Source organism: Perca fluviatilis, chromosome 18 (assembly GCF_010015445.1).
Source record: "Perca fluviatilis chromosome 18, GENO_Pfluv_1.0, whole genome shotgun sequence".
In the NCBI taxonomy this organism is placed as follows: domain Eukaryota; kingdom Metazoa; phylum Chordata; class Actinopteri; order Perciformes; family Percidae; genus Perca; species Perca fluviatilis.
Window position 1 is genome coordinate 20,375,813 of NC_053129.1, and position 19,132 is coordinate 20,394,944.

The 19,132-nt window shown below is 40.7% G+C and overlaps 1 protein-coding gene across 4 annotated transcripts in view; it reads right to left on the bottom strand.

The window, feature by feature from the left end:
- Positions 1-682: 682 nt before the first annotated feature.
- Positions 683-19,132, bottom strand: part of stxbp5a (syntaxin binding protein 5a (tomosyn)) — a 109,095-nt gene continuing 90,645 nt past the window's right edge. For 2 of the 4 annotated variants that reach the window (XM_039781912.1, XM_039781910.1), the window contains 14 exons: positions 18,077-18,117; positions 17,477-17,697; positions 15,636-15,817; positions 15,190-15,315; positions 14,667-14,818; positions 13,064-13,126; positions 11,086-11,139; positions 8,976-9,026; positions 7,602-7,883; positions 7,080-7,449; positions 5,274-5,439; positions 4,829-4,940; positions 4,503-4,723; positions 683-3,682 (listed from right to left, as the gene is read on the bottom strand). In XM_039781912.1, the coding sequence (XP_039637846.1) occupies positions 3,641-3,682; positions 4,503-4,723; positions 4,829-4,940; positions 5,274-5,439; positions 7,080-7,449; positions 7,602-7,883; positions 8,976-9,026; positions 11,086-11,139; positions 13,064-13,126; positions 14,667-14,818; positions 15,190-15,315; positions 15,636-15,817; positions 17,477-17,697; positions 18,077-18,117 (2,083 nt within the window). In that variant the 3' untranslated portion in view covers positions 683-3,640. The remainder of the gene's footprint in view (positions 3,683-4,502; positions 4,724-4,828; positions 4,941-5,273; positions 5,440-7,079; positions 7,450-7,601; positions 7,884-8,975; positions 9,027-11,085; positions 11,140-13,063; positions 13,127-14,666; positions 14,819-15,189; positions 15,316-15,635; positions 15,818-17,476; positions 17,698-18,076; positions 18,118-19,132) is intronic. The other 2 variants (XM_039781911.1, XM_039781914.1) reach the window with 2 other exon arrangements.

Genomic DNA, 19,132 nt, shown 5'->3' on the forward strand with positions numbered 1-19,132 from the left:
AGCTTGGAAAAAAACAGCCAAGAATAAAAAACCTTTTTAGAAAACGCGTGACCTTCAAGAGCTCCACTGACTACTTTGTCACCTGTGTCATGACTTCAAAGAAACCAGAGAGCACATTCGGAAGTCACTTATTGTAATCAATATAGGATTGTGTTGCTCTAAGAAAGGCAGAAAAACAGTATAAGGACAGACCATAAGCTAACAAAGCAAGCTATTACTGTAACTGTTAGAAAATGCATTGTATTAAACCTCAAAATGAAAAATTAAACATATCTGCTTCCTGCTTTTGAGTTGAAATCTATGACCAATTTCTGCTTTATATATACATTTATTCTAGTCAAAATGTACCTTAAATCAACTAACTTGTAGGTTAGATTGCATTGATCAGTCTTTATCTTTTCCCTGTTCAGTCTAATTGCATGTAGAGACAACCGCGTGTGTTTGCTGCCATCTAGTGCACAGATGCAAATATGGCAATAATTTGAACCAATTTTCCATTTGCGTCATCTTTACTTACAGTATATGTCTTAGTATGGACATACGTACCTATACTATTACATTTGTCAGTACTCTCTATCCTTTGTATTCACCCCCACTATTACAGTGCTGAAATATATGATTTTCTTTCATCTGAATAGAGTAAAATCTGAAGATTTTTTAAGGATGTTTAAAGACAAAAAAAAACATTTTAAACTTTTATTTTCCATTGCACAGTAATCTCTATCTACAGAATTTCTAAATTTGTGTGGCAGCAGATAAAGTCATAAACATCCATGTGAAAGTTGCATAAAACTGTACAAGAAAATTGGCTACAATGAGAAAAATACTGCAACCCACTGATAGCTGTTGAATCCAGGACAGAAGATGGCATATGGCAGATAGACAGGACTCCCTCTTGTTGCTTGAGTGTGTGGATTGTATCAGGTAAGAATACTGCATACTGTAGTGTATGGACAAGAAACAAATCACACAAAGATGAAAAAACAAGTATAACATTGAAAAAGAAAAAAGCTGAAACACAAATAACAGTTGGGTCGGAGGGAAAGACATTGAACAGGTTTTCAGGGATGACTTCTAGCTAAAACTAGTTATTTTTCCTGAAGTTGTTTTTTTTTTCCTATTTTTCACTTTGGGGGTTAAAGACAGTGCTACCTACCAACATCCACACTACAATGCTGACTAAACACAGAGAAGGCCATATCTGTCGCTGTGGAACCAAGAGAGTCAGTGGTACACTTACTGAGGAAGAGAGAAAGGCAAAGACTGAAGTGAAGCAGAGTCGAAGCATGGGCCCAGACATGCACCAGTGAAATTAAACCATAGTTTAGAGATCATCCTCTATTGTACATTATCTTATCTTATTTTATCGTCATTGGTGGCTTTAGTTAGTGTAACAGACACTCAACTGGACACAGTCTGCTGACTGGTGAGACTAGGACATAAACATCAATTATTAAACAACCAAAATCTTAAATGATATCCCTTAATTTACATGAGCACACCCTGACACACAGAGATTCTCTCTCTCACACACACACACACACACACACACACACACACACACACACACACACACACACACACACACACACACACACACACACACAAATACCATAAATATTGTTGTGTTTCAGCTGTAGTGGAATGGTTCAGGAAACAGACTTATCAACCAACAGTTAGGCCACTTCAAACATTAAACATTAGTCCAAAGGTTACAGTTTTATGACATAATGTGAAACAATACTACTATAAATGGCTGAGTTCCATTGCAACTTGCTCCATTTCTTGAACCCTGAAGATGACCACATTCCCAAATGGACCTGATCCCGGGTCTGCACTCCATGGGTGAAGTTATATTGTATTACACATATTACCGTATACTGTCTGGTAGAGTGACGAGCCAAACGATAATGCAATGGAAAAGCTAAAGCAACTCTTTGGCGTCAGAAAAAATATGGCCTCTCTCCTCTTCTGTTGCTTGAGCAACCTCGACATTTACTTTCCAGTTGGTCTTAGATTGTCAAACTATTTACTTATATACAAATAAAGATTAAAAGCTTGGTAGACAGAGAGATACACCACATTTGAGCTTCACTGCAAATATGGAAATAGAAACGAGATAACAATGAAAGTGAATGTTTCTGACACCAAACACAACTGTCTTGCACCTCAATGAATAAATATTAACAAATAAATCACACAGACAACTTTCTCATACAGACAACTGTCAGCAAAACCTGAAATATGTTTTAAATGTATGCCTTTAAAGGATTATACATCCGTATCTCTATTATCCTGCATATATGAAAACACATAAATAGGGTTACTACTCATGTGTATGTAATCTCCATATTGATTGAATTTGGAAACTCCACCAAATCTGGCTGGACGTATTTAACACTGATCTCATCAGCATTTGTACAGTCACACTCACAGACTAAGCCAAACTGTGGAAGCTTATGACATTAGAGGGTGAGGGAGGCAGTTCACATCACATCACACAGGTCAACAAATGAAATCCTTAGGTAAACAATAAACGTGTGTGGTTCATACGCACTTGCTTTGAGATTTCAGAGTCAAGACAGCTGATGTTGCCATGTCAGTGAGTACTTAACGATATATGCCTTTTATATCCTTGCCCTCCTTTTTAGATTCCAGCCCTTTTCGTGAGGAGAAATTAATTTGAGTTGTTAGATAAAAGCCACAAAATGTATTTTTTCAACAAATCAAATATCATCCGCTTTCACAACAATAGAAAAATAAGAGATTTTCCAATAATACAGACAAGAGCAAAAACCCCAACAAATAACAAATAGAGGAATGGCAAGAAAATAGAAATTAACACACACGCACACACTGTTGGTAACGATATGAAAGTCTGTAAGATACAGAGGAGAGTCTACAGGTTGAGCGAGATGACGAAATATCCAGTGTACATCAGTATAAGTTGTTTTCATCCCTGTGACTCTCTGCATAAAGGAGGCATCGCTGACGCAGCACTTCCCCTGGCACTTCAACGCCTCCTCCTTCGGCCTTCACACCCTGCTCCTGTCTCTTCGATGAGTTATTCCTTTCTTTTGTACTTGTCACTCAGAGGTGGATACAGCGTTGCACATTTATTAGCTTTATGTATATATAATGATGTATTTAGATTCGTATTCCTTCTTTTTACATTTTAAGAATGTTTGTAGTCTGTTTCTTCATTAGGTATTTGTCTTTTTTTCAGCTATGTTCGTCGGTTTGAATACTGGCCCCGATGGGCTCGGAGTGGAGACAACAGAAAAGTTTTTTTTGGCAAATCAGAATGATGAATCTCCAGGTGCTTGGGCCAATTGGCTACCTCGGAGGAGAAGTTGAACAGAGATACACTAAGAGACAAAAACATAAAAAGACACCATTTATTTGCTCCCTCTGAGGTTGTCCTTCTCCCCTGTCTATCCCTCAGTTCCACCCTTTAGACTGAGGTAAGAACAGTATTCAACATTGTGCTAGGGAAGAAAATCCCAAGTGTCCCAGTGAAGAAGGCTTGGAAGAATGGATTAATGGACAGACGGATGGGTGGGGGGTCACGGTGAGTCCAATTGGGCCAATGGAAGGTGACAGTTGTGTCCATGGAGCTCTGCTCCTCCACTGTCACTGATCAGAACTGGTACCATTTTTTGTCTTTGCACTTCAGCATCATCTGGAAACAGAGGAAATGTTGGAGTGAGAACATAGTTCAAAATATGAGGATTACCTTCCAGACTGGTGAGTTACACGACCTATGATTCCCATGATTAATTCAAAGCTTAAAAGTCCCTCATCAACTACTAATTATTCTGCTGTCACTGAAGTTCATGTCATAGAATGACAATGTTGCTGTAACTTTGGATCACTTGGTAAAATTATAAACATTGCAGGAAACAGGAGACCTTACATATATTAATTCTATGTCTATAAAAAATATGACACAACACGCTCAACTCAGGATCAGACCTTATAGACTTGGTGCTGGACCCTAAATAATTTAGATAATAAAAAAGGAAAGACTAGGCCAGCACTCAAATTTGATTTTGTTTTTTTTATGGCCAAACAATTTTGTGCGCATTACATTTTTTATTGTATTTTGTCCTCGTCTTTCCTTTTTTTTCTTCTTTAGACTCCCTAGCCACAGTACTGGGAACTTTCTACAGGCATCTACTGCCCACTAGTGGGTAAATAGTGTAAGTGTGTAAGATTTTTTAAATCAATTGAGAAGGCCAAGCTCTCAGTATTCGGAAATATACAGTATTTCACTGCACTACATCAGATGTGTTGTATGCTTTTCTTATACATTGTGTTTAGGGAGGATTGATATTTCTCACAAACATTTGCGGTTATGCAGTTTTACCAGATATTGGAACCAGCTCTGATGATCAAATCAGAACTGAAACAAGCACAAGCAGCTATGGCGTCCTAGCTGTGACGTCTCATGGGGTTTAATGTTCTTTCTAGATTTTAGACATTTAAACATGTTCTGTTACCTCGTGGGCGTGTTTGGAAAAGGAGTCTGCGCTGGCCATCATGGCAGCTGTCCTCTCATCCAGCTCGCCCAGTTTCTGGCCTCTTTCATCCAGTGCTATCCGGGCGCGTGCCAGATCTCCAACTATACCAGACGCTGCCCCCTTCATGCCCTCAATTCCACCCGGGCCTGGGATGTGCTGGGCCAGACTTCGTGATGCCTTTCCAGCTGACACCTCACCAACTAAGTTAAGGAAGGAAAAAGAACAGGGAGAGATGTGTGAGTGAGAGGTTGAATCAATAAAAGACTGAACTGTTGTATATCTGGGCATGTGTAGGTTTGGCATACATAGCTCCTCCCTGTCCAACGACTGTGCTCCTCCCCCAAAGAGGCCTTTGAAGAACCCTCTGTTGGGTGCCTCTGGTGTCTCCACTGGTGTAAAAAGTTCACCCAGCATCTCCTGAAACATCAACACACACATCATCCTGCTACATACTGTACAGTTTAACTGCCCATGTCTATTTATACAGTGTTTTGGTATCCACTACAGTACAATACATATACATATGAATATACAGCACAGTATATACCTTGTATGCACATTCCCAAACATATTTCCTTTATGTTATCCAGTTATTTGACATGATCATATCAATTGCCTTTAATATGAAATGTTTTCTATGCAGTTCTTGTATTCTCCCAAAACTTTATTTATGATTTAAACCCTCAAATCCTGAACCATGCCGCATTAAATCCATATGCATGCTGTACTGTATATAGCAGGTAAACTGACCTGTAGGTTTTCACAGGTGTCCTGGCTGTAAGTAATCCTCTGGATCTCAGTGGGGGAGCAGAGGTACATGGCCTGACCCAGGTTGGTGAAGCAGAATGTCCTTGCTATCCGCATGTCTGTCAAAGGCAGGTAGTTTACATCCATGAGCGGTCTCAGTCCCGGCACACTAGAGAGGGGGGGGCACAGAAACGATTTATGTGATTTTTACACATACACACTTGTGCACAAACACACACACACACACACACACACACACACACACACACACAAAAAAAAAAAAAAAAACACAACACACACACACACACACATATACAAACACAGAGGCAGTCAGGCAGACAGACAGCTGGGCATCCTATCTTTGTCAGTCTGCCATATGGATGACTGTTCTGCCTCGTTCGCTCTCCTCTATGGAAGTGAAGATTAATGAGGGTGAGCGACAAAGTCATAACACCTGGGGTGGCCTCTAGCTCACCCAGTAAGAGTGTTTGCCCCATGTTGGCTGAGTCCTGCAGAGGCTCGAGTTCAAATCCAACCTATGGCCCTTTGCTGCGTGTCATCCCCCATCTCTCTTCCCCCTTTCATGTCTATCCACTGTCACTCTAATAAAGGAAAAAGCCCCAAAAAAGAATCTTAAAAAAAAAAAAAGTTATAACACTTCCTCACTTTTACCCTTCCACACACTGATGAAAATGAACCTGGTATGTCTGCATGTGTGTGTGCATGTCTGTGTCACCTTGGTTTACATTGTTAAATTTAGGACAATGTTTAGCTGTAGTGTAGCGTTGAAGGTTTATGTTAGCATTGGGGTTAAAAGAATGATAGGAGAGAGGTCTAAGGCTGTGTGTGGGTGTGTTTGTTGTATGTGTTGTTTGTGTGTTTTGCAAGAGGACAAAAGTTTGTGTCGTGACTTTGAATGACAACTTGAGCAAAAAGAAAAGTTTAATTGAGGATATAATACGATGAGCATGTCCACCTCAGTGGTGACAGCATTTGTTTCTGCCATTTAAAAGTTCAGACAATCTGTTACCCCGATAACATTGTTAAAAAAACAAACAACTGTTTTACACTTGTAGAATATAGGGAATTATGAATGAATAAATGACACATAACAAAGCTAGCACTTAGAGCAACATTGCATCAAGGATAATTCCATTGTCACATAACATCAAAGTGATATGATATTGAATATTGAAATCCGTCTTCTGAATTTAAGCGTTCCCTGCATTTGCAGTAGGTTTATTGGCAGATGCAAATGGAAAGTGAAGGCTGTTCTCCGCTTGGATTCACACTGATTAAAATGGACTCCAATAGTGACAAGTTTCAATGTGAAAAAAAACTTCCAAATACACTTTTCCAACTATCTCTGCAGCCTTATCCTCTTCATCATAGCCCAAATGTGTGCTCATGATGTCTCGAATATGGCTAAATCCCATCTCAATCCTCATGCAGGACCCTGATGAGCTCATAAGCAGGCACATGTGCCCACCTCCTACTCCTCTATTGGTCAGAACTAATCTAGCATATCCCTCTTATTGGCTAGTTTACACATGGACACTGCACTTCTTCATAATCACATGTGTCTGTTTTAAAGTGTTTCATACTCAAAAGCTAGATTTTGTGTGGTTGTCATGGCAATACTGACCAAATTTGGCAAAAATACTGACCCATATTTTAAAAACACAAACTCAAGTGTGAATACTGTTTTCTGTGCAAGTAGCAAAACATGATCATTCAAAAAGACGTTGATTGATACATTTTTCTAATAACTAGCTATTTCCAACTGATGCAGACGGACATGTTTCTCACCTGAGGGTCATGATGTGGCCATTGGCACAGAAACAAGCCAGAGACACGCCTTGGCTCATCTGCACCACATCTGCCCTTAGGATGAAGGAGGTCTCTGTGATACTGTGTTTATAGATGCAGGTCTGGGAGGGGAGGGAAATGACTTTGGCCTGTTTCTCGGAACACACCACAGCATACTGGCTTTCATTGAGGTCCTGGGAGGTAGAAGGGGATACTGAGACAGGCCGGCGCTTGCGGACCTTCTCTCTTTCTTCACCATCCGCTGTAACGTTGGGCTCAAACCAGGGCTCAAAAGGAGGGGGCAGCATGGAACCTGTTGAGTCCAGGAAAGCCATCCGCATGACGCTTCCCTTCAGCCGCACCAAAATGCCTGATGAATGGAAAGAAAAGGCTTGTTATTGAAATTTAAATTCAGTGGCTTAATGTATTTCATAGTGGTTTTAAAAGTCTGACAATATTGTGAACATCAGAGAGAGTTTATGCATCACTCTACTTTCCATCCCTTCTGATCCCATTACCCACCCGTAGGTGAAATGATAACTGGCTGTAGTTGCCGTTGCTCTCCAGCAGGTGGCAATGTGAGAGCTAGAGACAGCATGGTGCCCAGAGTAGTGCCCACATACAGGCAGGGTGTCAAAGCGCTGTCCCCCTTCCGGGCAAAGGTGTCACTAAAGTGGAAGGAGCTGATGGACTCTCGTGCTTCCTTGTCGATGCTGGTGACGCTGGAGGAGCGCGAGCGGCTGAAAGAATTGTCCCTGTGGTCTAATGGGTTGGCACCCCGCGGCGGGCATACAGACAGGAGGACAGTAAGGAGAAAACAGAGAGAGGTAAAGCACCCGCAAAGCAGTAAAATCACAAGGCAGTCAACACAGATATGGACACTGTATTGTACATACAAAATAAAGTGATACATAAAAACAGCTTTTCATAGTGTCTTTAAGGCATTTGACATTTTACAGCAAACTCAAGACATACCAATTGAGTAACAACTGTATATGTTTATGACTGATCTCTGTACGATAATGACGATGTAGATACAGGAAACTGGGAGAGAAATCCAAGAGTATTCTGAACAGTGGGTAAATACATAAAAGGCTGGTCTAATTTATCTCTCTGAAGGATTGGTTAACAGAGCAGCATCCCCTGAAACCGTGTTGATGGGAACTTTATATTATACATACTTCATATCATATATTATACAATAGAAACAAATCCAGTGCAATTATGCATTTGCACATTTTCACAGGCCGACCAACATTTTCAAAATCCCCAATCAGCATTTTTATTAGTATGAAAGAACCAGCTAGCAGGCACTTTGGTTATAACACTGGAACTCTAAAAAACAAATATACAGGTAAATGTCTTGGCACTTGCACATTTTTAATTTGACAATGTCCCATCCAATGTTCTTGGTGCTTTAGAAGAATGTTGTACACCGTGCTCCTTTTTTTCAAAATGACAATATTTCTGTTTGGGCAATTTTTAAGGTACCAATCAGACAAAGAAAGGAAAGACATAAAGAACACAGAAGAGAAAGAGAAAGCTGCAAAAGTAACAGAAAGCATTACGGTGAGATGGAGTGTGCATAGTTTAGCTTAGCACCATTGACCTCTAGTACAACCCCCACCAAGATCAAAAAAGTGGGAGTCGGAGCAGAACATTTCAGACTGAATTTAATTGCAACACTTTGATTTGGCTCAATAAATTTAAATTCTGGTCAGATCAATGCTACTTGTATCTCATGCAAACTTAAGAGAATATCTGCACAGCACGCCAATTTTTAGGCTAATAACCAGATACAACTGGACTAATGGGATGTGGTTAGAGTCCAGGTAAAGTGAGAAAGATATACTGCATTTCACACAAATTGTTTGGAGACACGAAGTCATGGCTTACCCAAGTCTGGCTTTAGCTCAGTAGGCAAGCTTAATTTCCGTGACATCTTTGCTGGAAAAAAGAGAACATCCCTCTTTACAAACACACGTCTACGCTAACACACAATGCCATGCAAAGCTAGAGAACTAGCATTGAGCTAGGATTGTGCACAAAGCTAAAATACACGAAAACGACAAAAGGCTGTGAAACAAAGTGCCGTGGGATTGTTAAATTGTCTAGGGGTCCCAAAATGCTTTACACAGGAGAAGACACTGCATAAGGACTCAGAGACAACCCTGTATATGACAGAGGCATGCTGTGGAAGACAAAACAAAGGAGGTGACCTCTGGTTGCACAATGCCCTGCAAGAGAGGACTGGTACAGTGAGATACATCAAAACTGCACAGCCAATCAGGACCCTCATGCCACAGGAGCATGCACCAAGAACAGGAAGGAAACAGAAATTACTGAACAGGAGATGGAAGAAGACAGTTGAAAAGATGGTTACTGAAGTAGTTACTGTAAGCTAGCTGAACTTTGTTGTTGTTTTTTGCTTCATTCATTAATAACCGTATTAGGCACACCCAAAACTCTCTCAACTAGTACAAAATACACTTGATTAATGTATGTGTGCATGTAATAGAAAACGCTTTGGGTTTTTAGCTCTGATGCTCAAATCATTCCATCTTTTAAAAGAGTGAACTTATAAATAGAAACAACCAGAAATGAAGGTCGTAGGTGTTATTTCTCTGTCTGTAGGAGAAAGAACTAAAAGGAAATCCATATGATGAAAGGGGACATTTATCATGCATTTACTTACAGTAGATTTTACGTTCACTAATGGTAGCAAGTCTTTTTTGGTTTGGAAAACTGACAGAAACCCACGTTGACAAATGAAGAAATGTAAAAAAAACTGAAAAGTCTGTAACATCCTTTAATACCCTCAAGCCCACATTAGGTTGGGTGTAACTTGATTACATTTTTTGTTGCCATTTAAAAAAATAAAGTGCCAGATGCATAATTTGATTGTCCGACACTACGCATAATTGAGTTTTCAAAGCTCGCAGTTGTCCAGCTCCTGTCCATAATTTATGTACACAAATCTACTATGGATTACTCTTACCTTCTATTTACTTTAATCTAAGGGTTTTCACTTATTCTGGCTAATTAGACCCCTGCTCGGGTTATGGGAAGTATGTGAGGTCACCAACTCCATCAACCAATTAAAATAAAAAAATGATGTCTCTGCCCTCACAGGTACAACAAAGCTAATAGGAGGATCGGTATTATGTGCAGTATATCCTGAGGCTTAGAATATTTTTTAAAACATGTTGTGTGAAACTTTTAACGGGGTTCTGACTAATTAAATGAGGTCAGGCTAGTTAAAAAGAATCTACGACGTTGGTTTAAGAAGGACTGGTCTAAAACTCGAGTCTCTGATGTAACTGTCATTTTAGACACCTACTCATTGTCACCTGAATCAGAATGAAGGTAGGAGCCAGAACCCCTGTCTTCCATAGACAAAAAACATTACTATATGTAATTATCTACTTCATCAACACACACTGAAGGCACACAAAGACAGAGTTAGACAGATGAGTTGCTCTCCCGCTCTGTGGTGTCATCATACTGTACAATGGACAGAGCCAATCTTGTAACTCATAATGTACGCGAAGAATCTGCTGTAGGAGGTCAGGACAGATATCACAGGCACATTTACAATATGACACTCGTGCTACTTACACGTAGCATGCAATGTGTGTCTAAGGTAATGGCACTGTATTGGGTGTACACAGACAGCTGAATTCCTGCCCTGCTTCCAGGTTAGCCTCTGCTCCATGAGCTTTCAGTTCTCGGCATATACCTTTCTAACTATATACTAGAGTACAGATGTAAAATATGAGCATGTTGTCATTTTAACCAAGAAAGAAATACTGTTGTTTATAATTCAATACAGTGAAAACCAAAAGATAGTGGAATAGAAGCTAACCCATAAGTGAAGCTCAACTTTGGCTCTATAGGCTCTAGTCTACTTCTTCCCACTGTGGTGACCATGACACAGAGGACAGAGACGGGGGCACACTTTGTCCTGCCTACACAGCCTCTCATGAAAATCTTTGGCCAATCTTACCTCCTCTACCACCTCCATTGTAGAATTGCGGTAGATTGCTGTTTGACATCAACACTTTTGGGGGAAAGTAAAGTAGAGTAAAGTAAATGTGCAGTTAGAAACACCCTTTGGCTTGTTACTACACATACGCTGTCACTGTTTACCCTGATTAATCACTGTTTTTTTTTATCCTGAGCATAAAACTGTCCTTTTAGTTCAATAAAGCTGGTTCAAAATTCAGGACACTCAATTGACTCAAATACCCTGTTTTCTGATGTAAAAACCCTAAAAACAGACGAGGGAATGCTGTACTGTATAGTATTACAAGTGGTTGCTTTTTTATAATAAAAACAATTGGCCGGGTAAATCAAGTCAGGGGGAGGCTCTGATACCATTTATTTTAACAGATATCTAAGGATAAAAGTCTATGTGACATTTAATTTGTGCCCAAAATGAAAAAAAAAATCAAAATAATCCCAGTTTCATTTGGGTACCATAATGAGCAAAGCTCAATCAAGCCCTTCCGCCCTATTACTATAAGTGGTTTAGCATTGACAATTGTAAGCAGCGATTATATTTTTTATGTTATTTTATGCAAACTACTCCTAGGATTTTCTCGAATGAAATGACACTCTCTTGGCACTACTGGAGTCTTAATTCATCATACTGCAACTTATTTCAAGGTAAAACTGCACAAAAAACAAATCTAAATAATTTTTTCCCACTGGCAGATTTTATTACTTACTGCAAGACAGTGAGAAAAAAGCTTCGCCCTAGACTAAATGACTGTTAAACAGATATATCTTTTGCAGGGAGGCACCTTATCTCTCTCTCTCTCTCTGTCCTATGAATAATGCAGAGCAGACAGATGTATCAGACCACAGTCTGGTGGCACCAGACATGGGGGGTAGGGGCAGTCATCATACCTGCAGCAGGACTCCAGACTTTGGGATTTGTTTTCTGTCTGACCTTTTTAAAAAGCTCCTTATTCAGTGCCAAGTTACCCCTAATGAGATGGATCTGGGCTGTTCTCTCACCTTCAGCTGAAATACTAATGACGTAAGAAGGCGGCTAGTAAAGAGCAAAAGAGCATTTTACAACACACAGTGTAGTTCTTCTGTGGTGGAGGTGCATGAAATTCTAAGTGACAATGGATTTTGTGGGTTTGCATTTGGTCATATTCACCGATATGAAAACTGCTTAATATGATAATGTTCTGTACAGATCTGCTTCAGCACAGTGAGTGCACTCAGACACATTTTAACTGAAAGGAGATCCCTGCTCAAAATCCAAGTCAAAACTTAATTCACATCATCTTGCAACTGATATTATACATTTAACTGTGAAATATTCCTCACAATTATGCAGTTACTGAATATGTGAAAATACCCAAGGCCCTTCAGGTTGAAATTTTACTTTTTAACTTATTCTCTCATTAATGTAAATTAATGGGTTTCTCTTAGAGTTTTGTTTCATTCGATGTATAATTCTTAGCTGTCACACTGAATTAGCAAGACAGAGATTGGATACGTTTACAGCCTATAACCCATTTTTCCACGATACCGTGTGAGATTAAAACAAATTTATTCCTGTCTATTGAACTCTGCAAAGTGGTAAAAGAATGCATGCACAAATGGGAAAATACTCTCAAAAACCCATAAATGTATGGTAATAAACTCAGTGCATTCAAACAGTGCATTTCTAAAGACTGACGTAGAATGAAATTGACAGCCAGACAATTTTACGGTTCAACAAAAAAACCTTCTGTATAGTTCCAGTTTGATGAGCAACAATTTCAATAAAACAGTATTAAAAGTAGAGGCTCTTTTGAAACATTAATCTCTCTACCTGACAAAACGCCCCTCTTGCATTTAATACATGGTATTATAGGTATATTTTTGACTGGTTCACTGTTGGCTTTTTATGTCTAGATAACACAAAGCCTGCTGCTATGTTTCTCGACTCTTTTCTTTTAATAAGACGCTGAAGGACATGTTACCTGAAGTAGGGGACTTGCAGCGGTCCTCTGATGTGGCTGAGCCCTCGTTGATGTCGCACAGACCTGCAGCAGAGATCATACAATTCAATTCATACAGAAATAATACCAAAAAAGAACCACTTGGGAGTTCATTCGTAAAATTATAACACTACCCTTTTTTTTACTGTATCATGCACTACCACTTCATAGAGAGCCTCAGCTATCAACTGGGATTGCTGTATGTTTCTTTTTTGGGAGATTGGACTGGACCATAAGAACAAATGGATGGTTTCCATGACGAATGCTCTCTTTACTTGACACGTAATCTAACCAACAGACTAGCCCATCAGAAACTCTGCTCAGATTTTAAACATGATAAAGATTTTGTGCATCTTTAATGTTTCTTCATCCTGTTCTAATTCCTCCTTTTGCCATGTGCATGTTTGTGTATGAAAGTGTGTGTTTGTGTGTGTGTGTGTGTGTGTGTGTGTGTGTGTGTGTGTATGTGTGTGTGTGCGCGTGTGTGTGTGTGTGTGACATTGTCCTGTGAGGAGAAAGCCAAGCAGACAGCAGTCTGGCAGAGAAACACAGCTGGACGCCTGATTACTGCTCACAGTCGCCAAGCTCTGACAGGTGCCAGCCCACTGCTCACCAGTCAGTGACACCAGATGCTCTGTGTGTACTTACATGTGCACGTGTTTGTGTATATGTGAGCGTTTGTGTGTGTACATCGGTTTTCTTGTGTGTGCGCCTGAATACATAGTTGCGTAGCTTATCTGTGCATAAATCACAAACATCAAAAATAAATCCTTCAGCATCCACAGCTTACTAATGCATCCATCAAACTTTTGCTTAAGTATGGGCAGTGCATCGTCATGACACTGCGGCATCCTCTAAGTAGCTGCACTGCCATCATCTAACACAGGGTGGCAGTGTGTCCATATGGGAAGCATCTTATCAGCTATCAGTGGTACTATGAAGCTGCAGTGGCAATGTGTGTAAAAGGGATGGGCTGTGGGAGGGTGTGTGTGAATGAGAAGGAGCAAAGAGACAGACAGAGAAAGAGGAAGATGGACAGAGAAAGAGTTTGTGTAGTCAAAGTGCTTTGTTGTGTATCAGCCTTCTGAACTAAAACTGGGTAGCATCATTTTTAAATGCACCGTGTGTTGTTCTATGATTTTGTTCATTCTCATATTTGGATCAGTTTACAGATCAGTTCAGGGACGTTTGGACCTGTGGGGTTGCTGAAAATCCCATTATAATGTTCACTGAAAGACTGATTCGAATTCTAATGCAGACCTTTGCTGAAAAAAATCCTTGAATACAAAATATGATTTTGCTTCTTGTGCATTTCAGGAGTTTTTTAGCCCAGTTTGCCTCAACCTGCCGTGTGTTTGTCTACCTACACTAGGCTCCATTTACACTGGAGTTTAACAAGTGACTTGCAAGTTTGGTGTTCAGCCATCTAGCTTTTGAGTTTGGGCAAAAAAAGCTTGGATGTACAGTATGATTAGTCAGCTGAGGACATAAAACAATAGCAAGTTGTGTCTTGTGGCTGAGCTGTAAAGGCAAAAAACAACAAACTTAGTCTTACTCTTCTCCATCTATCCCTTTTCCTCATTACCTCCAGAAGGCTGCCGTGACTTTCTTGGCGAGCGGGGCTGTCTCTGGTAGGGGTCATTGGAGCCATAAAGCTCGACCGTCCCCAAGTTGAGCACTACCGTCTTCTGGACGTAGTCCACCACAGCCAGACCGTTACTGTTGCCAAACACCACACTGGGGAGGGGGTGACCGAGTGAGGTAGGAAGTGGAAAAAGAAGGAGAGGCGATGGGGGAGGGAGAGAGAGCAAAGGAGAGATGGGTTATAGAAACATGGTCAACAGATTTGACTTAGTTTTCAGAGCTAAAAACACTGTGGTCAGAGAACAAAAACAGCTGGAATCTCCAAATATTCTGAGCAGCCATAAATCGTGTTGACAGGCCTGGTTGCCTCTGTAGCCATGAGCAGTTGCTGCTTGAACTGCAAAATTGTATGCATGGCCACTGTTTTTTTTTGTCTTGATATATTTGACTCAACTTCAGATGATTGTGAACTTGAATAAATAGTGGGCACTTTTCAGAAAAGATGTTCCTGTCTGTATACTTACAGGCCGTAGGAGGAATTGAGCGCCAGACTTGTGATCTGCTGCGGAGGCTCTCCGCTCACCCACACTAACTGGACCACCAAATCTACCTGGTAACCTGCAGACTGCTTCAGAGGGGTACTGCGCACTCTGGAGAGAAGAAGACAGAGTTGAATGGAAAAGAGTAGATACGGCAAGAGAAACAGAAGAAAAAAAGTATTGTTTCATAAAGAGAATGACAAGTGGTGCAGCTGCAGTTCTGAAGCTGTTGTGTGTTGAGAGTCTGGCATGAGTGGCTGCAAGGGGATGATGGGAGGCCGTGGCTGGAAATGCTTCAGGCGCTGACTTAGTCTGTGCTAGAGTGCTTGAGGCGAAAGGCAAGACTCTCGTGTGTATGAGTGTATATAAGAATGTGTGCAAGCGCTTTTGAGAGTTTATGTAATCGGTATGTGTATGCGTGTGTTTCATACTTGAGGCAGGGCATGTTGCCTCCGTCAGAGTTGTTGCTGCTCGTGGAGGGGTGTGAAGGTGGGCCGCTTGTCTGAGGTGAGGCACCGGGGGTGGGAAGCGCTGATGTCTGTTCTCCCCCTCCACCCCCGCCGTCTGGAGACTCTATGTCGTTCAGCTCGTACTGCATTCGCACCTCTAGTAACTGTATAAGACAACACACACACACACACACACACACACACACACACACACACACACACACACACACACACACACAAAACAGGTGCAAGTGTAATATTTTAGCAGATTTATAAAAGAGAGCATCCAAATCATGATAAAGACACAAAACTCTTGAAAACAACAATTCTTCATGAATTCCTCTGAGGATGGGAACAGTCATATGACCGTGAGTGACATCCACATACATCCACAGAGTCACTTGATAATCAACAATAGAGATTTGTTTGACGTGTGTGTGCTTGTGTGTGTAGGCAGACTGAGGGTCAAAGAGGTCCTCCAATACTGAAATATTCCATTCCTCCTAAGTCCTCCTTCAGGCTACTTCTCTGCAACCTCCGCCTTCGCACAGCCACACAAGCATGCACGCATGCACGCACGCACGCACGCCGCACGCCGCACGCCGCACACACACACACACACACACACACACACACACACACACACACACACACACACACACACACACAATGTTCATAAGCCCCTCTCTTTTGCATTCTGTCAGTCTCATTAGCCCCACTGACATGTGGGAGTGAAGAGTGATCCTTGGCTCCTCACTCCCACCTGCCTTTGTCCTCTTCTACCTTGATTTCTGTGAGGTTATAGAGGTGTTTTACCTTGAGGGAACGGAGGCTGTTCTCCTAATTACAGCTCGCTGCAACTACATACTGTATCTACTCCTGATCCACATCCCAGACTTGAGCGTAGGAAAAAGTGCTTGACATTTCTCTGACACATGCATCAGCGCACACTAGCAGCCATCCACAGAAAACACTTCCAACAGGAAGTTTGATGATTTGCAATAAGAAACTTGAACTCTACAGATTCATGTTTTTTAGGGTTTGCTGTAAGCCCAGTTTGTTTGGAAGAACTAAATTATTGAATAGTTAGGACAAACAGTGTTGAACACATTGAGGGCACCAGCTAAAAAATAAAAATGAATTTACCAACCTGTGAGGAAAAACCCATCATCGCACCTCCCACGCACTTTGATTGACAAGTGATCTCTTTCTAGAGCAAGTCTAGAGCAACAACACCACAGCAGTGACTGCTTAACAAGAAACAGTGTTGCCAAAATTATAAATAAATAAAGTATCTTGCTGGTTTACCAATTTAACACTCCACTGCTCCAGCAAAAAGCAGAAACTACACTTTTATACAGTATACATGCACCCTCTCACTTGTATTATAGGAGCTGCGAGCATTCTCGCACAGATTAAACAGCATTTCTCTTTACATTATGTCATTAAACACAGACTCCCAACACACCCCCATAAGCACTTACCTCGCTGTCAAGGCAGATTATAATGACAGTCTAGCTTTGCTTGTTCACTGCTCCGTCTGTTGGCATGGCAACCATACTGCCTTTGACTAGGCAGATATTTGAGGGCGTGTGTGTGTTTGTGCTCTTAAAACAGTAAAGAAAGTGAGTGCTGAGGGCAAATAATAACAAACCCATGCAAAATGTATTCTTGATCAAAAGTTACACATGTCGCTTATTTGTCCCTTGTTTATGCTTGTATGGTTACAAGAGTCTTACAATAAAATCTGGGAAAATATACAGTAGGTATATATGTTTTTCTGTGTTTGTATTGAAAAATAAGCATTGCAAACCGTTACTCACCTGCACCACCTCAGTAGTTACTTCCAGTTTGCTGAAGCGGTAGATGATAACGTTGGCTGACACCCCGGCCACACACAGCATCCGGCTCTCAGGGCACCAGGCCATGATCTGAATGGCAAAGGGGTCTTCATCTGACACCTCGGTGCTGCTCTTGTCCTCCTTGGACCGGTTTCTGTCAAACACCTTGGCTGTTTTGAGCTTATAGAGCACCTGGAGCATTACTAGGAGAAACGAGGAAAGTATCAGTTGCAATCCAGGGAAATCAGACAATCGAATATGACTCTCAAGAATATGAAATCAGAGGCAATGTGGTGCTTTGAAATTTAAATCATCCATTATTACTACGTGTAATAGTTAATCTAAATAATACTTATTTTGTTGATATTGACTGTGTGAAGGCTGGTGCACAAATTTAGAAAAACATTTATTAAAAAATAGATTTCTATATTAGTTTTTAAAGTTGCTTCCTTACTGTGAGCTTCCCTTTCGGTCTCAAAATTCAATTGGAACTCAAAATATACTTTGTTGCTTATTGTTTGTTCTAAACAATAATTATAATTTCTAAAGCGTAGACAAAGCTTAGCCGTTGAATGAACTCACTTGCAGAGGCATCCCAGAACTTCACAGTTCCATCAGCATGCCTGGAAATTCAAGAGAGGAAGAGAAATAAAAGATAAAAGTAGAGGAACAAGAGAGAGGTGACTTTCCATTATTGTCCTGTTGTCTTGACTACTAACTTTGAATTCTAGTCTGATCAAAATAAATAATGTTGTACGATTTGCAGCATTAAAACATCACAATAATATCAATTGAAGACACAAAACCTGATGTCTAGGTAGTAAATCAAAATTAAACAAAATATGAATAAACTCAAATATTTTGTTTGTTCCCCAATTAATCATTTAACACAACCATAGCTCGCCTCTTTAGAGAGATTTAACTAATGATTTTCATGACTTCAGTCAAGGTTGTTTAACGAGGAGGTAACCAGTAGGTTGACTATATATATGACCAAAAGTATATGGACATCCCTGTCCACAATCTTGTTTTGTACTTTTGTTCCTGAGGCTGTTTTTTCCGGTTGCTCGGCACTTTAGTTCAACTCATGGGAAATCTTAATGCTATGGCATACAAAGATATTTAACACAACAGTTTGCTTCCAACTGTGTGGCACACGTTTGGAGAACATCCTGTCCTGTTTCAACATGACAATGCCTCTGTGCACCACGTGAGGTCCATGAAGAAATGGTTGCTCTGTTTTGGTGTAAAAGAATTTGACGGGCCTGTACAAAGCCCTGACCTCAACCTCATCAGTCCTCAGCTAGGATGCCGACTGTGACCGTTACTGTGGCCGACCGCACTACCTAAGCTCTAGTGGCCGAATGGGAGCAAATCCCTGCAGCCATGTTCCCATCACATATGGGCATAATGCTCAGATGTCCACATATTTTTTGGCCATGTATTGTATATTCTGTAAGTAACCATCCAGCAATGTCCACATTGCTAATTGCCTAAAAATGAATTGAGTGTGCACAGGATTACATTAAACAACAGGTGCTGAGCATGACAGCTTCTCCATGAGGTGTCACGGAAAAGGACATTGTCATAAAAACATGTATTTTGTTTGCCATTTCTTCCCCTCACACTTCTCATCGT